General features: G+C 36.8%; 1 protein-coding gene across 3 annotated transcripts in view; it reads right to left on the bottom strand.

Moving 5' to 3' along the window:
* The window catches only part of YAP1 (Yes1 associated transcriptional regulator), a 123,417-nt gene that overhangs the window by 26,582 nt on the left and 75,001 nt on the right, over positions 1-21,834 (bottom strand). For all 3 annotated transcript variants that reach the window (XM_023208110.2, XM_023208108.2, XM_023208109.2), the window contains exon 4: positions 18,285-18,398. In XM_023208110.2, coding sequence (XP_023063878.1) covers positions 18,285-18,398 — 114 coding nt within the window. The remainder of the gene's footprint in view (positions 1-18,284; positions 18,399-21,834) is intronic.

Genomic DNA, 21,834 nt, shown 5'->3' with positions numbered 1-21,834 from the left:
AGAGTATGGGCCATATACTTGTCATCTATGTGTCCTCAATACCTGGCACAGCATCTGGTACGAAGTGTGTGCTGAAAAAATACTGAGCCATTTCTACATAAATTGAGTAGTTACTCACTGAGGCAGATACTATTTAAGACAATAGAGAAGTCCTACTATTAATTTCTCTTTAGATTACCACACTTTTTTTTTTTTTTCCTTTTCTGTCTTACTATGTTGCCCAGACTGGCCTCAAACACCTGGCTTCAAACAATCCTACTGTCTGTCTCTCAAGTAGCTGAGACTGCAGGCAAACACCATACCTGGCTCAGGACTGCCCAATTCTTCTATCAGGCTAGCATAGCACCGAGACAGAACTAAGCATATTACAGAGAGGAAAATTACAGACCAGTCTCTCTCAGAATAATGCCTTGGTTCAATCCAATCTTCTCAGCTACCTGTTAATATAAGATGACCGCATTATTAACTTATTTCCATTTTTTCTGCTTTTATTTTTTTCCCTCCAGCTTTTCTGTATTTCATTTTCTAACTTTTGAGTTGAACTTAATTCATTTCAATCTTTTTTTGGAAGACTTAAGTCAATAAATTTACCCTTAAGTCCTGCTTTACCTGCATCCTGCATGTTTTGAAATAGTATAATTCATGACTGTTCTATTCCAAAAACGTGTAATTTCTATGGTGACTTACATTTAAGTCATGAGTTATTTAGGAATATATTTTTATGTTTCCAAACATATATTTTACATTTAGAAGGTAATTTCCATAAACATAGAAAAGTAGAAAAATTAATACAGATAATGAATCCTTGTGTACTCATCACTTGCGTTCTTCCCAATTGACAAAACCTGGCCCCAAGCTTTTTTTTTACCTCTATCCTCAACTACTTTTCAGCGCCAATTATGTTCAAGTGAACAATATAGCATTTTACCCATAATTTCAACATGTATTTCTAAAAAGATGGGGTCTTCTTTAAAAAAAGAAAAATATAATTACAATACCATGATTACACTATCAAAATTTACCAATTCCTTAATATTATCAAAAGTCCATCCCATGCCTACACTTCCCTATTATCGAGGGAATTATTATTATTTTTACAATTGGCTTGTTCAAAACAGAATCCAAACAAGGTCCATGCACTGTATTTGACTCATAATCCAAGACTTTAATAACATGGTTCTGCGGTTTCTGGATCATCAGGATGAAGAGCACTTAGCAACGTTTTAGAAATGCAAATTCACGGGCCCTGACCCAGGGCTAATGAATGAGAAACTATGGGATGAAGCCAGCAATCTGTGTTTTGACAAGCCTTCCCAGTGACTTTTGATTCATGCCAGCACTCTGAGGACCACTGTTTTAATACACAGGTTCCCCCTTTGTTTTTTCCTTGTCATTTATTTGTCAAAGAAACTGTCATTTGCCTCATAGACTTTTCTACAGCCTGGACTTTGCTGATTGCATCCCCATATTACTATATAGCATGCTTTTCCATTTCTTGATTTCTGTAAACAAGTTCGAATATAGAGGCCTAATCACAATTTTTGGCAAGAATACCTCACTGGTGGCACTACATGAGGACAGAAGGCACAAGATGACTGTCTTCATGATAAGGATGGATCAGTGGTGCAGATGTGGCAAACCTATTATATCCACTTTAGATTATTTTCACCCAATGGTTTTTAGCAACCACTGATTTTTTAAAACCTAAACCTATTATTTCATTAGAGGTTACAAAATGATGGTATCATTCCTTCCCATGTATTATTTGAAGTTCCATAAATAAGAATTTTTCCATATTAAGCATTTCGTTACCCTGAAACATAATTTGTACAGGTAAGGTACAGAATAAACGTTTGATTCATTCCCTTTTTGTGTATATTTTCAGGATGATGAGTTGGTCCCAGAGTCCTCCCAAAGGTAGCCAATAAGGGTTTAAAAAAAAAACATCGGCCGGGCACGGTGGCTCACGCCTGTAATCCCAGCATTTTGGGAGGCCGAGACGGGCGGATCACGAGGTCAGGAGATCATGACCATCTTGGCTAATACGGTGAAACCCCGTTTCTACTTAAAAAAAAAGAAAGAAAGAGAAAGAAAAATTAGCCTGGCATGGTGGCGGGTGACCGTAGTACCAGCTACTTAGGTTGCTGAGGCAGGAGAATGGTGTGAACCTGGGAGACAGAGGTTGCAGTGAGCCAAGACCATGCCACTGCACTCCAGCATGGGCGAAAAAGCGAGACTCTGTCTCAAAAAAAAAAAAAAAAAACGAAAACAACAACATTCTGATACTCTGCTACCTAGAGCAAAGGGAATACAATCATTATGAAATCACAGATTTTAAAATATGTTTATGATGGGTTTTAATCCAGCACAGTTATTCTGATCAATGCTCAAAGTGTGCCATATTTGACCAAGGTAAGCCCTTCAAGCTGGATCTTTTTGCTATGGCTAGTGGGCTTGGTCTACTTCCTTGTTTGCTTTTAGGCATAAAAAGATGTTCCAAGGTCATCTAGTATATTCCCTGCCCCAAATTTTAGTCAGCCTTTTTTGAAGAAGCCCTGATTTCTTTGAGTGGGAAATGGTATTTAAGAGACATTAATCTGGGTACTAGGGAGTACCAATTATTATATTGTCGCTTTTTTGTAACTATTTCTAGGTGGTACTCTCCTTCAGAAAATGCATATTTCCAATTCAGATTTAGGATGCATGGTTTTCACTTTGATTTCATAACAACTATTTTTTCTCATGCTGAAAAACTGGGTTCTAACAATATTAATATGTATTGTCCTCTATACATATGCAATCATCTAAAAACAACACACTATGATCATTAAATGATTCAAGTTTCAGATTTCTTTGCAATTTTATCTCCTTAAGATATTCCATTAAATACATAAAGCAAAATCACTGTGCTTTAAAGTCACCTGAAATTATTCTTCTATAATTAGCCAACTACCTGAAATACAGGTGTACTTGTGACATTCTGCTTTTGAATTTCAGAGATGGGCTTTATTTCCCACCCACTTCCTCCTACCTCCAGTAGGTAACAGGTAAACCGTATCAGTGTTTCCTTTACTCTACTCTTAAAAATGTAAGCAAACACATACACATCCCTTCTTCTTTGATATATGGTAGCATACTATGGATACTTCCTTCCACTTTGCTTTTGTCTTTCTAACAATACAACCTGAGATAACTCTAAAGCAGTATATAGAGATTTTCCCTTATTTTCCTAGTGACACAGCTGGTTAATATTCTATTCAACCAATTTCCTATTAGGTTTCCATTATTAGTAAAGAGTACTGTACAGAATATACTCACACATAAGTCTGTATTTCTGCTACTATATCTTTGGGTAGATTTCTATATGGGAGATTGCTTAGGTGAATGTTAAGAGCATAAATAATTTTGCTAGATATCACCAAATTTGCACCACTGCCCCACTCCAGGAGTTGTACTTTGACGTATCCTCACTAGTAATGTAAGAGAGTGCTTTGTTTGCCCCCAAAGCCTTGCCAATTTTGGGTTTCTGCCAATCTGAAAGATGAGTAGTATCTCAGCATGATTTTTATTTTTGCTATGTCTTATTATACAATCTATACACGAAGGATAAGAAACCTGTGTCTGCGATGTAAGTAACAAATAATTTTCCTCAGTTTATCATCTTTTTTCTTGTTTTTCATAAGAACTTGGTCTTAGCCCGGCGTGGTGGCTCACTCCTGTAATCCCAGCCCTCTGGGAGGCTGAGGCAGACAGATTACCAGAGGTCAGAAGTTCGAGATCAGCCTGGCAAAAATGGTGAAACCCCATCTCTACTAAAAACATAAAAATTAGCTGGGCATGGTGGCAGGCACCTATAATCCCAGCTACTCTGGAGGCTGAGGCTGGATAATCACTTGAATCAGGGAGGCGGAGGTTGCAGTGCGCTGAGATTGCGCCACTGCACTCCAGCCAGGGCGAGAAGTGCAAGACTCTGTCAAAAAAAAAAAAAAAGCTTATTTAGTCAAATTTATCTTTTTAAAAATTTGAATTATGTTTTCTCACTTTCAAACTAAAGAGAAATTCACCCATTTTAATTAAAAAACTATAGTTCTCATTTGCTTGGCAACTCAATCTGATCCACTGCAATTTATTCTGGTGAATGGCGTGAATGGATCTAATTTTATCTTCTTCCATATGGTTAACCATTAGTCCCAACACCACTTGTGTTACAGTGTATCTTCCCCCTCATCTTCTTTATCATAGACTAAATTTTGACATTTTGTTATTTCCAGATTTTTTATTTTATTAATCTAACTATTCTTATACTAGTACCACAGTACTGCCTTTATGTTTATACTAAACATGTAAGTTATATATATATATATAAACATATATATTATTTAGTACATACAGTATATACAACAGTACAACCTTAGTAATATGTTTAATAGTTGGTAGGGCAAGACATGTTTTTTGAAACAATTTTTTTATTATGAGTTTAAATTTAATTGCATTGAGGTTTACAAAAAATAGTCTATACAATATTGATTCTAGACAATTTGTGACTCTGTGACTTGACACGTCGTCAATCCTTGTAAATGTTTGTCCTAGGCCAGGGCCAGGTCAGCTGCACACCTGACTTTTCCCATTGAGCCTGTTATGTGTGTCCTTTTATTAACAGTTCTTCTCAGGAGCCAAATGGCCCTTAAACCTGGCAGCCCTCTAGTACTACCCTCAGTGCTTTATGTGGTTTTATTTTCTGCCCTATAGAGATTTTTTTTTTTTAAATTCATACTCTAGTTGTGTCTTTTTGGTTATCTTGTTTTAATATTTTGTCTGAAGAGAGAAAGGATGTCAAAACATGACATACGGCTCCAGCTTGTTCAAAGCCTTATTAATCGCATATGGAAAAAAAATCGTACTTACTAACTCATGAAGACTTAGGAAATGGCTTTGTAAAAAAGTAAATGGCTAAAAATTTCATCCTTATAGGTTACAGTTTAGTATTTTGTAGGGCAATGGATAGGAAAAAAGCCAACAGTTTTTGGGACCTAAGATTTGCCAGGCATCAACAACCTCATTTAATAAAATTGCTCTTTTCTGTTACCAACATATTTACATAATTGACAGGTATCATAGTATATATTAAAAAACATAGCCTTTATAGTCAAATGAACTTGGATTAGAGTTGGGCATACTAATTCAGTAATTCACTTAATCCTCGGTTTTCTCATCTGTACCAAGGATACTGACATCTCCATTTGAGTTATTATGAGGACTGATTATTCTATCACACACCTGGAATAGTGGGTGCTCCATAAACCTTAGTCTCTCCTCTCTTCTCCAGAACTTCTTTCAAGACTCTGACTCCTACAGACTAATTCCATATTTTGATGATTCCTATACCTCTCTCCTCCTCCTCCACAAACACGCACAGACATATACATACATTCTCTTTCTCCCTCTTCCTATTTTATCATACCATTTACTGTTTCCAAATATTCCTATGATTCACAAAGACATGCATGTTTATCTTTCCTACAAGGTCTAAACAGAAAAAAGATGGGTAGTGGAGACTGCGCTAAGGGCATAAGGGGATCCTTCTCTTTTGGTGAAACATCTTCTTGGTGTTTCAATATAACACTCAACATATTTCCACACAGAGACATTTTAAAAATGTGCTGTGCCAGGTTTGGTAGCATGAGTTAAATATGAATTGGGCAACTGAACTGAGATTCATCACATACAATGAACATGTCGTAAATTGAGGCCCAAGGCAAACAACTATTGGGGAAAAATGTTTTTGGTTCCAAGCAATAAAAAAGCAAAACCCCAAAAACCTGCTATAAAACAGCCCATCAGTAAGCTGAGGAGTGTTGGAATTATAAAACATTATTGATTTCAAAACAGATTCTAGAGCTAAACATTGTTAAATATTTCATTCATTAAGAAACATTTGGATAAGCTTTTGAGCTTTCCACACTATATTTTCATTACGTAACATAACATTATTTATGAAATAACATACATTCTTGGTAAAAAAATAAAAAACTCAATAGTAATAAATTTGCACAAAAATAAAGTGGTAAATATCCTTTGCTTCTCACCAGTTTCCCAGAATTAGATACCATAAGCAGTAATCATTAATGACAACAGCCAATGCTGATGGCAAACTGAATTGGTTGGAAATGTCTTTTTCAAATCTAAGCTTATCTGACTATTCAAAACCACGGAACAGGAAAAATAGGATATCAAAAGATGAAGGAAGAACTAGTCCACAGAATTAAACAGAAACTTGAACAAAATTATGTAAGAGAAATACTCTGATGACTATTGTCAGCACTTTTGGCTGTGTTTACCTAAATGTTGTTACCTATGGATACCAGCAGCACTACAAGGTTTCCATATAAAGAACTCACTTAAATGACCAATTCAAACAACCTTGTTTATCTACTGAAGCTGGGATTTATTCCTCTCCAGAAGCATCCTGTTCTTTACCTTCTGAGTATCTTAAGCCTTTCAACAAAGCACAGAGCGGTGCACCCACATGGGGTGCAGCAGAGACCTCACAAGCAGGCAAGAAACAAAACCGGCTTTGTTTCCTGGGGAAAGGGGGCAGGGCAGCAAGAAAAGAAAAGAATAGCATTACCAACTTCTTCCTCTGGCTATCAACTATTGAAATCCCAATGTTTCCAGTTTTAAAAAATATTCTAAAAGGTAAAAACAAAACAAAAACTCCACAAAATGTCAAAATTTTAAAAATTGTAATATGCTATGTTTTAAAATTTAGAGTCTGTGCTTCTTGTACTACGAATAGTAACTGTTTCAAGTCTTGCTTAACAAATCAACCCTGACAGCTTTATGGTAGAAAACCAATGACTGAGCAATTACTGAAAAATAAGGGACTACTTTCTCGAAAATAAATGAAAGGGGTCATCACCATAGGTTTTTCCCCCAAGTTTCATTCTAAACATGTGAATTTCCAAACTTCAAACAATTTTTAGATTTACATGATTTGTAACCTCAAAACTTGGATTATAACAATGTACTACAGATCTGTTAGTCATAAACTTTAGAATAATAAATTTAATTCTAGTAATCTTATTGGGTATACATTTAAAATAAGAAACAATTCTTAAACTATTAAAACATTATATCAAATCTCCCACAACAAAAGCTTTTGGCTAGTATTTTTTTCAAATCTCAGACACTGCATATTTCCGTATTAGCACAGCTATATTAATTTGTTCAAAACATTTAGAAACAAAATTTGGGTTTTCCTCATACCTACGAGTATACTCAAAACTACAAAACAGTAGACTTGTTAAAAGAAATTAAGGTTCTTCTAAAAACACAAACTAATAGGCCATCTGTGGGTCTTAAAGCAATAAAAACAAAACACAAAACACCTATTCCTGGCTCTTAGTGTTTACTGCATGACCTAAGGGAACTGAATCATCTACAGAGAGTTGCTATAAAGTGGCGTAATCTACTTAAACATAAATACTTAAAACATAATCTACTTAAACATAAAATGTAGTTTTTCAGTAAAAAATTGCTTACTTAATTCACACTGAAAAGCTGTCTTTTACAAAAAAAGGAAAGACGGGAGACCTAACCTAATGACTGAATACACCTTTTTATGATCAATATACAAAAGATATTTCCCAACTAAGCTATATACCTAAATGACATCATGCCTAGAAATAATTTTTTCTCTTTACTGAGATAATTCACCCTTGTTACATGTACTGTCTGATAGTCCTTACATATTCACAGAATTGTACACCCATTGCCACTAATTTCAGAACATTTTCATCACTTCAAAAAAAAGTCACAAAAACAAAAACAAACCAAAAAACCCTATATCCATTAGCAGTTCACTACCTACTGCCCTCCCCCGCAGTCCCTGGCAACCACTAATCTACTTCTGCCTCTATGAATTTTCCCATTCTGGACATTTCCAAAAATGGAATTAAGCAATATATGGCCCTTTTGGGCCTGGCTAGTCTCATTTATAATGTTTTCAAGGTTTATCTATGTTTTAGTATGTATCAAGCACTGCATTCCCTTTAAGTGCCAAATAATATTCCATTATATGAATATACCACATTTTGTTAGTCCATTCATCAACTAATGGGCATTTGGGTTATTTTCACTTTCTGGCTATTTATTATAAAATAATACTGCTGTAAACCCGGATACAGGTTTTTGTGTAGACATATGTTCCCAATTCTTCAGCCTCTATACCGAGGAATGGAATTGCTCAGTCATATGGGAATGTTATAGTTAATGTTTTGAGGAACTGCCAGTCTATTTTCCAAAGTGGTTACATCATTTTTCAATCCCAACAGCAATGTATGAGGATTCCAATTTCTCCACATTCTGGCCAACATTTGTTATCTTTTCAAAAAAACTTTAGCCGTCATAATGGGAGTTAACTGTTATCTCATTGTGGTTTTGGTTTGCATTTCCCTAATGATTAATATGTGGGGACAGTTCACCTGCTCTCACATCCTACTCTAGGTTTTGTCACAGGCTAAGTAACCTCTCCATCCCACACTCTGCACTTCTTTCCCCACTTCAGGTACCAATTTACTCTATTAGTTTGTTCTAGTTTGCTGTTAATAAAAACATACCCAAGACTGGGTAATTTATAAAGAAAAGAGGTTTAATAGATTCACAGTTCAGCATGGGGAGGTCTCAGAAACTTAACGATCATTGCAAAAGGGGAAGCAAACATGTCCTCCTCCACATGGCGGCAGGAGAGAGAATAAGTGCTCAGCGAAGGGGGAAGCCCCTTATAAAACCGTAACATCTTGTAACAACTCACTCACTATCTGAGATGAGAACAGGATGGGGGAAACTGCCCCCCATGATTCAATTATCTCCACCTGGTCCCTCGCACAGCACGTGCGGATGATGGGAACTACAATTCAAGATGAGATTTGGGTGGGGACACAGCCAAACCATTTCCCCAGTACCAACTCCCAGCCTCCCTAAACTGGATTAAAGTTTTCACATCTTTATCTGTTCAAAAATACTGTTAACAAATATCAATACTTTCGTCAATTCAACTTCCCCCTTCTTCAACCATAAAAATTCATTATAATGTTATTTTTCAAACAATACAATCATGAATGCAGCTTAAAGAAAACAAAAAGAAATCCAGCAGAACATTTTCTCCTCATCACCTCATCAAGCAGTTTAGGGCAGGACACAGGGGTTGGTAAATGAGGTGAGGCAGAAAAGGGAGAATGTGTTCTCATTAGCTTTCAGCTCTCTTTGTCCCCAGAACACAACTAGACGTTTCCCCCATTACAAAAACAAAGTTTAAGGTCTAGTTAGGAAAGAAAGTTCAGATAATGAGACTGTAGAGAAGCAGCCAGACATGGTGACTTGCACCTGTAATACCAGCTACTCGGGAGGCGGAGGCAGGAGGATTTCTTCAGGACAGGAGTTCAAGACCAGATTGAGCAACACAGAGACACACCGTCTCTAAAAAACTAAAAATTAAAAAAATAAAGAGAAGGGGCATTATCTTTTAAAATATACTTGTCACTATGAATTCATGTTAGATTAAGGAATAAACAGTTCAATTATAACACTTTATTTCTAATTTTATTTATTACTAGTAAAGCTCTTTCACAGAGGGGAATTTCTAATGTAGAAGTGATGCATACCTCAGAGTTTTTACTGAAAACCACAAAAACTGCTCTGACATTTGACTGGTGGCTTCCTATGTGTCTTCTTGAAAAACCTCCCTTGACCACCCAGGTGCAAGCAGGTTCCCACCACCCTAGTTCCTGTCACCCCGCGTTGTTTAGCACCCTTTACCGTACTTAAGACATTTGTAATGATTTATTTACTTGTTTAGTAGCATGTTCCTCCCCACCCATGGCTAGCATAGTGCCTGGCACGTAAATGGCACCCAAACTTTTGTAGCATAAATAAATAAATCCTAAAATAGTTTCTCTCCCTAGTTAGGAGGATGCTATTAGTAATGCACAGGAGAATCTCCAAGTTGAAGCCAGTCCAGAACGAGTTCTAAAATGACCTTAGCAACTAGGGTAGCAGAACAAAATGAGTATAAAACAAAAAACAGAATCTGAACCACTCTCCTTCTAAATCACTCCAATTACTTTTCAACAGAAATTTGACCTTTCCAATAATTCTATAATCTCTTTTTTTTTCTTGTATCTGAATCTTTGGGTTGGTACAAAAAGGAGCAAGCAACACCAAACGCCTCTTCTTTTCCGGCATATAAGATGCTTGCTGTTAATACAGAGTTACTACAACTATAACTTGAAAAACAGTTTTCTTTTAAAAAATATGTAAGGGGTTGGGCATGGTGGCTCATGCCTGTAATTCCAGCACTTCGGGAGGCAGAGGCGGGCGGATCACAACGTCAGGAGATCGAGACCATCCTGGCTAACACGGTGAAACCCCATCTCTACTAAAAATACAAAAAATTAGCCGGGTGTGGTGGCGGGCGCCTGTAGTCCCAGCTACTCGGGAGGCTGAGGCAGGAGAATGGCATGAACTCGGGAGGCGGAGGTTGCAGTGAGCCGAGATTGCGCCACTGCACTCCAGCCTGGACAACAGAGCGAGACTCTGTCTCAAAAAACAAACAAACAAACAAACAAAAAACTATTTAAGGTCTTTTTGAGTGTGTTTGATAGGGACTTTAATAACACGAATAAAGCACTAGTTTAAATTATCATCTCAGTGACGTTGGTGGTCTTCAACTTTCATGTTTAAAAAATCTGGTATGAACAATGTACTCATTATGTAAACAAAGACAAAAACATTTCTTCATTGTATAATTAACTAATGGCATCAATGAAATATTAATCAAGTAGAAACTACCTATTAGTTTATCCTCCTTAACATATGTCTACTCAGCCTCGGTTAGTACAGGAGAGATTGCTTACCCTAACTGATAAACTATTTTGGCATTATCTTACTGGATCTTTTCCCTAGCTAACCAAAGTATTTATTTTTAGATAAAAAATAAAACATTTTGAAAAGGAACAGCGAAATTTTACAAAACATACTTGAGGCATACTGGACAGACGAATACACCTAAAATTGTTTACTTTTTAGAATATATCCTATTGAATTTAACATAAAATTTTAAAACAAAACTGCAGAGCTCAAGTGTGCAACTAATTTTGAAATATATTCTATAATCTTTTGTATTAAAGTATGCATTTCAGCAAATGCTTGCTTTTGAAGGAAAAAGAAAATGTAGTGAGGGCAATAATTAGTAACAATCTCTATTAGTATGTCTTAAATCAGGTTTTGCTAAGCACATGGCCTGGAACTAGGCTTCAAATCTGCTTACATTAGACTTTCTGTCATGGCAACTTTATGGGAGTTTTAAACTTTGGAAACAAAGTGTACCAACAAGGCATCATCTTTAAGGCAATAAAGCTGAACTCTGCTAACATGAACATGGTTAAACTCCCATATGCTTCCAAGAGTTTGAGAGTGTGGACAAAGCTTAACTATTCAGCTCAGCACTTCCCACACCCCCCCATCAGATTTGTTTGCCTGGACATACTCACCATGTGATAAGGCTTATCTTTAGATTAAAGGTTGGAAGATTTCCCTGTCTCCTCTTCAAAAGTAATTCCACACTGTGACCAGAGGACCAAAGTTAAACTTAAATCGTGCAATAAATAGTTCAAAAGTATCTCTGAAACCTCAATGCACTCAAATCAAAAAGGCTATTGAGAAGTAACCTTAAGCAAGGGTCCAAAGCGGTTTCTGAGCATATTGCATTCAGTTAAAAACTGGAAATGTTCTTAAAAGCATCCAGTCTAATCCAGTCACATTTTACAGATGAGTCAAATTAAGTCAAGAGAATTTAGGTATCTTTCTGATCCAGCTGGTTACATTGTGATAGCAGAACTTGGGTCTCTTGATTTCCAACTGAGAACGTAACTTTTTCTACATCCCAATTTAATTCAGTTGAATCAAGTACACTGTTGTAACTACCATGTGGAAAAGAGATGCTAGCCTCTACTGCAGATTGAAAAAAGATTTCTGGAGGGCATTGAAAATGACAGGTCAGAGCAATGCCATAACTATTTTTCTCACAGGATAATGTACATATGAAACACTACAGAATATAACACATAAAGAAGCACTAGCAAAATGAAGGACATCCAGAGGAAGTGAGTAAACTGATAAAGAACAGAGAACTCTGAACACATGAAAAACCAGAAAAACCAGAGTTAGAAGACAACACTGCTGGGATTAGAGCTGTATTCACACACATGAAAGGAAGTAAATTTTTGGGTAATCAAGAAACATAAACTTTGTGGTCATTAGAATTTTCCTTAAGTAGAATGGGCTACACTATAATGAAGTAAACTAGTAAAGGGAAAGGTCAAAGCTGAGATTGGTGAGGCATGAATTGGGTAAATAATTCAACTAGATGCCTTTCAAGTCTGTTCCAATCAGAGATCTTAAATTCTCTTATGTAATTAGAAACTTGGCCCAGCCCTGTGGCTCACGCCTGTAACTCCAGCACTTTGGGAGGTACAGGCAGGCGGACTGCTTGAGCCCCAGGGGTTTGAGACCAGCCTGGGCAACGTGATAAAACCCCATCTCTACTAAAAACACAAAAAGATTAGCAGAGCATGGTGGCACATGCCTGTACTCCGAGCTACACAGGAAGCTGAGGTGGGAGGCTTGTTTGAGCCCAGGAATTGAGGCTGCAGTGAACTGAGATTGAGCCATGCTGCAGTCCAGCCTGGGCAATGAAAGTGAGACCCTGACTCCAAGAAAGAAAGAAAGAAAGAATAAAGAAAGAAAAGAAAAACTCATATCTTTGGGTAATTTATTTAAGATGAGTCACAATGCAAGAAGCAAGTGCATTACCCACTATTTTTCTTCCTCTCAAATTTTCATGTATCAGCATTAGTAGGTATTTCTGAAAGATTAACTGCATTCAATCTAAATTTCTTATAAATTCTAGGTATCAAAAGATAACTTCAAATTTCAGTTTTGTCACTTAACTATATAACCTTGGGTATAATTTCCCTGGATCTCAGAGGAGCTCAGACTTTAGACAATATTCTGTAACTCTCCTAGCATTAAAAAAAAAAAAAAAAAAAGTGTTGGTGGTCCGAGGAATCACAATGGCTGTGTGGATGTTCTGCAGTGCTCAGAAGAGCAGCATTCTCCCCACTGAAAAAATCATTATGAGGGCCAAATTTTGTGAGGTTTATCGGTTAATACATATATTTTTTTGAGATGGAGTCTCGCTCTGTTGCCCAGGCTGGAGTGCAGTGGTGCGAGATCTCGGCTCACTGCAACCTCTACCTCCCAGACTCAAGTGATTCTCCTGCCTCAGCCTCCTGAATAGTTGGGACTACAGGCGAGCGCCACCAGCCCAGCTAATTTCTGTATTTTTAGTAGAGACAGGGTTTCACCACGTTGGCCAGGATGGTCTTGATCTCCTAACCTTATGGTCCATCTGCCTCAGCTTTTGAGATGGAGTTTTGCTCTGTCTCCCAGGCTAGAGTGCAGTGCACGATCTTAGCTCACTGCTGGGTTCAAGCGATTTTCAGGGTCTCAGCCTCCCAAGCAGCGGGGATTATAGGCGTGTGCTACTACACTTGGCTAATTTTTGCATTTTTAGTAGAGATGGGGTTTCACCATGTTGGCCAGGCTGGTCTCAAACTCCTTACCTAAAGTGATCTGCCTGTCACGGCCTCCCAAAGTGGTGGGATTACAGGCGTGAGCCACTGCATCCGGCCTGTTACTAATTTTTATTTTTGTTCTTAATTTTTTGAGACAGCATCTCACTCTGTTGCCCAAGCTGGAGTAGAGTGGCACAATATCCACTCACTGCAACCTCTGCCTCCTGGATTCAAGCGATTCTCATGCCTCAGCCTCCTGAGTAGCTGGGGCGACAAGCGTGCCCCACCACTCCCAGCTATTTTTTTCTATTTTTAGTAGAGATGGGGTTTCACTATGTTGGCCAGGCTGGTCTGGAACTCCAGGCCTCAAGTGATCCATCCACCTTGGCCTCCCAAAGTGCTGGGATTACAGGCATGAGTCACCGCACCTGGCCATCTGTTAATAATTTTTAGTTAGCAATAGCTCTTTTTACCTAAAACACACATCTTTTCCTCTGTACGCTAAGTAATTAATATGGTCCATAACCAAATACTGACAGCCCAGGATAACCAGGAAAGACTTAAAAGAGCTAATGGGGGGGGGGGGGGGGGGGAAGCCCCAAACCTCAAAACAAAACAAAACAAAAAACAAAAACACCTTATTTTTAGCATATGGCTATCAAGAGACTTGCTTTGATAAAATTGAAATAATTAGATGCTAACATTCTCTTTACTCAAGACTCCATAAATGAAGTTACAAATTTGGTTTCTAAAGATTTCAGTAGTTTTCCCTCAACAACTAATAGGATGGATTCTTAGTTACTGAGTTGGTTGTTAGGTGCATTTTCATCAAAAGGAAAACATTATTTTTAACAACCGAAATACTCGGCTTAAAAAAGAAAAAATGTTAATGAATGTCTTAAAATTTTTATAGATATTTAATTATTAATGCCAAATATTTAACTCTGATGAGAAAAATGTGAACAACTTTCGGCTTTAGTCTTAGTTTAATAAACTGCATATAGGTATTTGTATTTTACTTATCCTTTTTATTTATTCCAAGACATTATATTAACACATACACATACGTGTATGCATATGCACAGATAGCAAGTTTTAGGCAACTGAAACAAAGGACCTAAAAGCAATATATGAGGCTTAATACCGCTGACATTTCTATACATAGAATTTCTGTGCACAGAACTGTAGTTAGGAATTAAATATTCTGTTTTTGTCACTCTAGACTGTTTATGACTTGCTTTAAAACTCAAAGGTATAATTTTTCCCCCAAATCTCTGTCTCCAATATTTTGTTTACACCAAATATTTTTATCCCAGTGGTGCCATCAGTACTTATTTTCTAAAACACAGATTGATAACAATATTTTAATACATCTTTTTATAATATAAACAATAGGGAAAATAACATTACATAAAAGATAGTTTATCAACTGTTAGTGTTTTAAAGATCTTTTTTTCATTCTGAACAGCAATTACAATTTCGTTGTGTTTTCATTAGGCCTTTTACTGGAAAATGTCCGTGATTATATTATATAAAATAGCAGATCTACAACATACAAGGTAATGTTTAAACCTGATGTTTGCCAGTACAAAATCTCCAGGAAAAAAAATCATCTCCTATGTGTTTATATGAAATAATTTAATGGCTTGCATAATACTCAAGGATCCATTTTCTTGAACAAAGAGTAAAAACATTCCTAATATGACTCAAAAAAACAAAGCCCTATTTTTCTTAAAACTCAATAAACATCAGTGCATCCTTATTGCCATTTGATGTCACTTCATGATTTACTATAAATTACTAATGAATTCTCTAACATTAAAATATTAAATAGCTTTTAAATGTTAAAGAAAATGAATCAGATAAAAAACTCAATCTACAACAAATTACTCTTTGATTCCCTAAAATTACATAGATAACTTATTAATTTCATGTGAGATGTGAAGGACTGATACTATAAATATAGTCATGTGTCACTTAACCAGGATACGCTTTATGAAATGGATCATGAGGCAATTCTGTCATTGTGCAAACATCTTAAGAGAGTACTTACACAAACCTAGATGGTAGAGTCTACTACATGCCTAGGCTGTAAGGTATAGCCTATTGCCCCTAAGCTATAAAACTGTACAGCCTGCTACTGTGCTGAACACTGTAGGCAACTGTAGCACAATGGTAAGTATCTGTGTATCTAAACATAAAAAAGGTACAGTAAAAACACAGGATTAGAATCATATAGGACCACGATTATATATGTGGTCTGCCGCTCACTGAAACGTTATTATGCAGCACATGAAGTGTAATTACTAAATACGGATAATCTTAAAGCAAATCACTGTATTCTAAATATAATTAACCTGGAAGCATCTGATAAATAAAAATATAAAAGGGGCTGATGTTTGAAGGAGGTAAAACTAAGCTTCTCTAGAGGCTTAGTTCCCATTCTAGGACGCCAAAAGACATACATCTACTTGATTTAAGCTAAGAATTGACAAATATTTCAATATAGATTTGAAGAATACAGAAAAGCAAACTCCACAACCATGAAAGCAATATCCTACACCATTTGTTTGTGTTTGCATGGCTCAAAGGGTCAGAAATAAGGGGATAGTTTATATATCTTTGGCAGAGATAAAACATAATCCACTATGCAGAACTCTTGATTTCAAGGAAAACTTCAAATCCAGCAGCTAACAGCTTGTCTCTATTTGCTGTCACTCTAGATCAGAGAAACCCACACGTTTTTTTCTTTCCTGCCCCCCTTCAGTTACACTTGAGCTCTCTGAGTGAAAAGGTCTGGAACAGATTAAAAGTCGGGCCACAAAATAAAAAGCTTTGGCATATTGTCAAGCCTGTCTGGAATACACACACGGTGGGCCCAAAAAGGGAAACTAAATGCAGTAAGAGAATTTTATGAAATTTTTTCTGGGCACATCTAATTGTACGCCTATGTGTATATAACATGCTGGAGGGTGGGAGTGTTTTTTTTTTTGAGTACCTCCTCCACTTAAAACAAAAGACCAAGCTGTGTATGTAATCAATAGATCTACTTAAGCTTACAGAAAAGTTGTTTTATTTCACTGTTTTAAAGGAAAAACTTTTTTTCTTTAAAAAGCTTTGTTCTAATTCCTCATCTCTGCAGTTGGTAAAGTGTTCATCATCATCTTTCATAACCTTATGTCAGGGAAAAAATTCTGCAACACCATTCTTTAGAATTCCAAAATGTGGAGAAATTGAATTCATTTCATTAGAGATAATTTAAGGAAACATGGCTGTTATTGTTTCAGTCCATACAAATGGCCGTATTTATTAAATTCTCTATCTTACTTGGTTTCCTGTTCCAACCACAAGGGCTAATTCAAATAGTAAAAAGAAACTGAAGTTGCAAATTATTAACATACTGCATTACTTTCTTAACACCCAAACAGGTCTCGAAGCTTAAAAGGCTAGTATTTAAGCCAAAACGGTTATCTGTCAAAATGCATCACTGCCCTGACCCTACGATTGACTTAGCTTGAATGGGGGGTTCAGTCAGTTTGGGGCAAACTTGAATTTTTTTTTTTTAAAGGTATATATAAGACAAAAAATAACTGCTCATAATGTTCCTGATGGGGAAGTTATTTTATCCAACCAACTCCAGATAGAGTTTTTTTCTTTCCGCCCCGCCCCAGGGTTGTGTTTTGATGGCATTCACAGAGTTAACTCCTCTTTCCCATAAGGGCCCTGCAGTTGGTGTTAGGTCAAACCCTGTAAAGCTTCAAAGGTTCCGAGTCCCCTCAGTCTGACCTATTCAGTGATCTGCACATTGTTTTCATTTAGCTGCATCTAGTCCAAGATGAAGCTTCAAAACCACAATTATCTGCTCTTTTTGAGATGCATATTCCACGGCCTTGGAAAAATATCTCAGAAACCCAAAAGAAGAACTGAAAACACTTTAAAACACACAAACACACACACACACACACACTTTTTAAAAAAGCACCGAAGAACTGGTATACTCTTATAAAAATGTACACATTTGGAAGGGGAGGGGTTCCTTTGTGCAAATGTGATTTATTCATGAAATCTGGAGGGGAATATGGCTTTTTGTTTTCTGAATGAAGAAAAAAAGAACATTTATTTTTTGAGAGAGACAGAAGAGGTGGCAAAATGCTTTCACTGGGCCATTTCTGGGGTGCCATTTTCCCCCTTAGGATGGGAAACACTATAACACCCAGGCATGGGATGGTACTCATCACTCTCAGAAGCTAAGCACAAGCAGACATCAGGTCACTGACAAAAGCTGGTATTCCTGGTCTGAGGTGCTGCATGACAGCCTGATTATTATTGCAGCTAAAAAAAATCATTTTAAATATGATCACTGTGTTTCTCCCAAAATGTGAAAGGAACAAGTGATTTCTGGTTAGTTGGCCATTATGACATTTCCCAACCCCAACCTGAGGAACCCCAAAAATCTGATTAAGACCTAAACTTCTCAAGTTTCCAATGAGAAGGATAAAAATTCTACTGGTAAATGTTGGGTGGGCAGGGTCATTTTTTAATACTCTAAAGCAATGCAATTGTATTTAAATGTGCTTTCCCAAGTATATATATATTAAAAAAAAATTAGTAACCAAAAGCATCTAAAAAGGTTTTGAGATGAACCTTTACCAAAACGAGGGTCAAGCCTTGGGTCTAGCCAAGAGGTGGTCTTGTTCTTATGGTTTATATAGTAAATTTCTCCATCCTGAGTCATGGCTTGTTCCCATCCATCAGGAAGAGGACCTATAATACAGAAAAAAAAAAAAAAAAAATCATGGTTTTTATTTGGTGTACCTAAAAAAAGTGGGAGGGGGTACTAATTTAAAAAGAAAACACATCTTAACATAAAACAATTCATTGAAACATATTTAAGGCTGCATTCAGAGAAGAAAGGTAAACCTATATACCTGCTTCTTCTCCACTAAAAAGAAACCACCAAATAATAAAATGAACATTCCTCAACACAGAGATGAAGAAAAAAAAATTTTCTCCAAAAAATCCTTTTGGAAGTCATGGCCCAAATAATTATTATTACTGTTAACACAGGACACGAAGAGTTTGCAGCTCAGAAACTACCACCCAATCCAATCAGTTCTGTGACGCTACCTTCCTAGGAATGCCAAGGTTCATTAATAAGAAATATATGCAAGTATTTTTAGAACACTGAAAATCTCATAAACATTCTATTTAATATAAAGCACACTTTAGCTAAGACAGCCAAGCTCCATTTATTTCCATGTTTTATCTGACTGGCTGACACCAAGAAAACTTTAAGACAGAAAACTACAGTCCAAACAAAGCTTATTTTTAAGCAGACCAGAAATTGCTAATGGTGGAGGTTGCAGTTTGAAGTCTAAGCTTGTTGGAGGATTGTGAGGAGGCAAGATAAGTGCTAAAGTTGTTGGAAGGCAAACATTAAGGAATCATCAGTTGAGAGAGAGGACTAAAGAATACAGTTAACTCTAAAAGGACTTTCCTATCTTTATGGGAATAGAGAAGTTAAGACAATTGCTCTTGGGAGGTAACAGCAATGAAAAGAGAGGCCCAGAATAAATTACTGAAGTATTCAAACATAATTCCTCCTTATTTCCCTGTCCCTCCCAACTCCCCCAGTTCCCATTTCCAAAAGGTATCAAAAGAGGCAGGGCAGGAGATACAAACTGGGATAGTCAGTACATGGCTAAAATTTTTTCTTCTGTGGACTAACATGAGTTGAATACTGATCTTGTGCTAGTCACTGTTCTTATATATTATGTACATTAATTCATTTAAACCTTACAGTAACAAATGACATAAGCAGTAGTACTACTTATTCTAATGAGGAAATTGAGGCACAAAGGGCCAGGTTGATCAGTCTGGCACAAGATCACAAAGCTAGTTAGTATCAGAAATGATAAACCCAGGCAGTGTGATTCCTAACCCACTGACGGCTCTTCACAACTATACTTCTTTTCATTCATCTCCCACAGATGACCAGAGCCTAAGTATGCCTCCTATGCACAAACAGAACAATTCCCTTCTTCCTGTATTGGCAGTCCATACCAGTCTCGTGGGTGATGTTGAGTAAGTAACTTTGGTTAAACTGACCACTCACACAAGGCCCATGGGACCCAAAATCCTAATTTTAGGCCAGTTTCATTTGTATTAGGAACAGATCAATTTGCAGCTGCATTTTCAAAGGTCTACTTTGATGGGATAAAATCCCGTTAGGAAATGCAGACGTGTGGAATTAGTTTTCTCTTTGCCTAGAATCCTTAAAAGGAAGGCTCTCCTTCAGTCCTGGCTGTGTAGTATACACTGCTAACCAAGTCCAAAGGTAGAATTTGCTGTACACATCCCAAGTTTACTAGAGGGTGAATGACAAGCAAACCTGTTTAACACATGTATATCAAACCTTTTCCCACTAGTTTTCACTGTCATTTTGGGCTCTATTTCCTTCCCAGAAAGACAGAACTCCAAAACTGAATATTAATGGTTTGCTACTATATTTAACTATAAAATGGCTGAATTATAAAATGCTTTTGCAAAACAACTAACTGTATTTCAAATTTTTAGGTACTGAAAATACCATGTGACTATATCTGGTGATGAACAAGTCAACAGCAGTCACTGAATGCTTTTGGGAGCCTCAACTCAACAACCCCCAAGAGATCTCATCATAGCTTTCAAAAGTGCTTGAATATATGGATTTCCTATGTGTGGTTTAAACACACACACAGACACACACACACACACCAGCATTATTCTCCACCTTAGCTGTCTGAATGAGAGCCACAAGAGATATCTTGGATACAAACCAACCTTCCCTACCTGCTCCACTCACTTCATTTTGTAAATTCCACTTATATTCTTTGTGATGGGTCTGTCCCAGTCCATCTCAGAGACCTCAGCCATCAATACTTACCAGCTCTCTTTTCTGACCACTTCCCTCAGTAACTGGATTCTCATCTCTTCTCACTCCAGGGTCCTCTATCAAACAGTCATCAGGGGTTTCTCTTCTTAAAATGTTTTCGAATCAAATTTTTACACATGTCATTCATTCTGACTAAAACACATTCCCATTGCTCTCCATCAAGAGGAAAATGCCTAAATTCTTTACTAGCTGGACTCATTTCTGAAGTCTTCTTCAGATACCCAGTTTTCCCACCAACTTTCCACAAAATCATGCCATCTTCTTGTATATGCCGTTCCCATTATCACATATACTCTGTACCTCCTAAACTCTTAGTCATCCTGCAAGAGACAGCTCAGATGTCACTTCTTTAATTCAGCCTTTCTGGCTGAATTAAAGCCGGATTACCTCAGACAGAAATCACTTTCCTCTTCTATTCTCCATGAACATTTAACAGGTAGAGTTGTAATTACTTGTTTACATATGTATTCTCCTGGCAACGATCAAGTCATTCATCTTTACAAGCTTGTAGGCTAATACCTGAATAGCTGCTCAATAAATGTTTGATGGAAGAATGAATGTCCTGCCTTCTAAGTAATACTTTGAACTTTCTGTAAGCTTGAAATCATGTAGAACATATACTATTTGCAATTAACATTTTTACCAACATATATATACCAAATATAAAATAATGCTTTATATTCATTTTATCATTCATTTAGTACTCTCTGGGTAAAAATATAATGTTATGTGGAAAGAAATGGCCCAAAATAGGATACTTTCTTTATACTGAAAGAAAGCTGCTCACCAAAAGCAAGTAATAGACTAGAAAAGATTACCTTTAAGTAACTTTTCACCACACTATCTTTGTTATAGAATTAAGATAGAGAAAACTGAAAAGAAACAAATCCTCCAGTGTTAATGAAACAATACAGATCCAGGTTTTATTCACAAAAACAGAATTTTTAGTCAAGTGGTTCTTAGAAGAAATTCAGTGACTTGATTCTTAATGCAGGATTCCGAGTCATTCTCCTAAACTAAGCTAACTGTTGAATAACCATGAAAAGGAGAGAAAGCAAAAAGTGGTATGTTTTCTGAAAGTGAAACAAGTCACACTTAGCGAAAATGTGTTTCAATCATCTGTTTGGGCTAGGGTTAGGATGCAGTAAGGTTAACTCCAAGGGGCGAAATGTAGGATTCCCACAAAAATAAATGCAAGAGGAGACCACAGGGGCTTGATCGAAATAAATTCAGGATGCCTTTATGTTCAATTTATATTCTGATTGT

Source organism: Piliocolobus tephrosceles, chromosome 13, assembly GCF_002776525.5.
Source record: "Piliocolobus tephrosceles isolate RC106 chromosome 13, ASM277652v3, whole genome shotgun sequence".
Classification (NCBI taxonomy): Eukaryota; Metazoa; Chordata; class Mammalia; order Primates; family Cercopithecidae; genus Piliocolobus; species Piliocolobus tephrosceles.
This window is presented reverse-complemented; position numbering and strand designations above follow the sequence as displayed.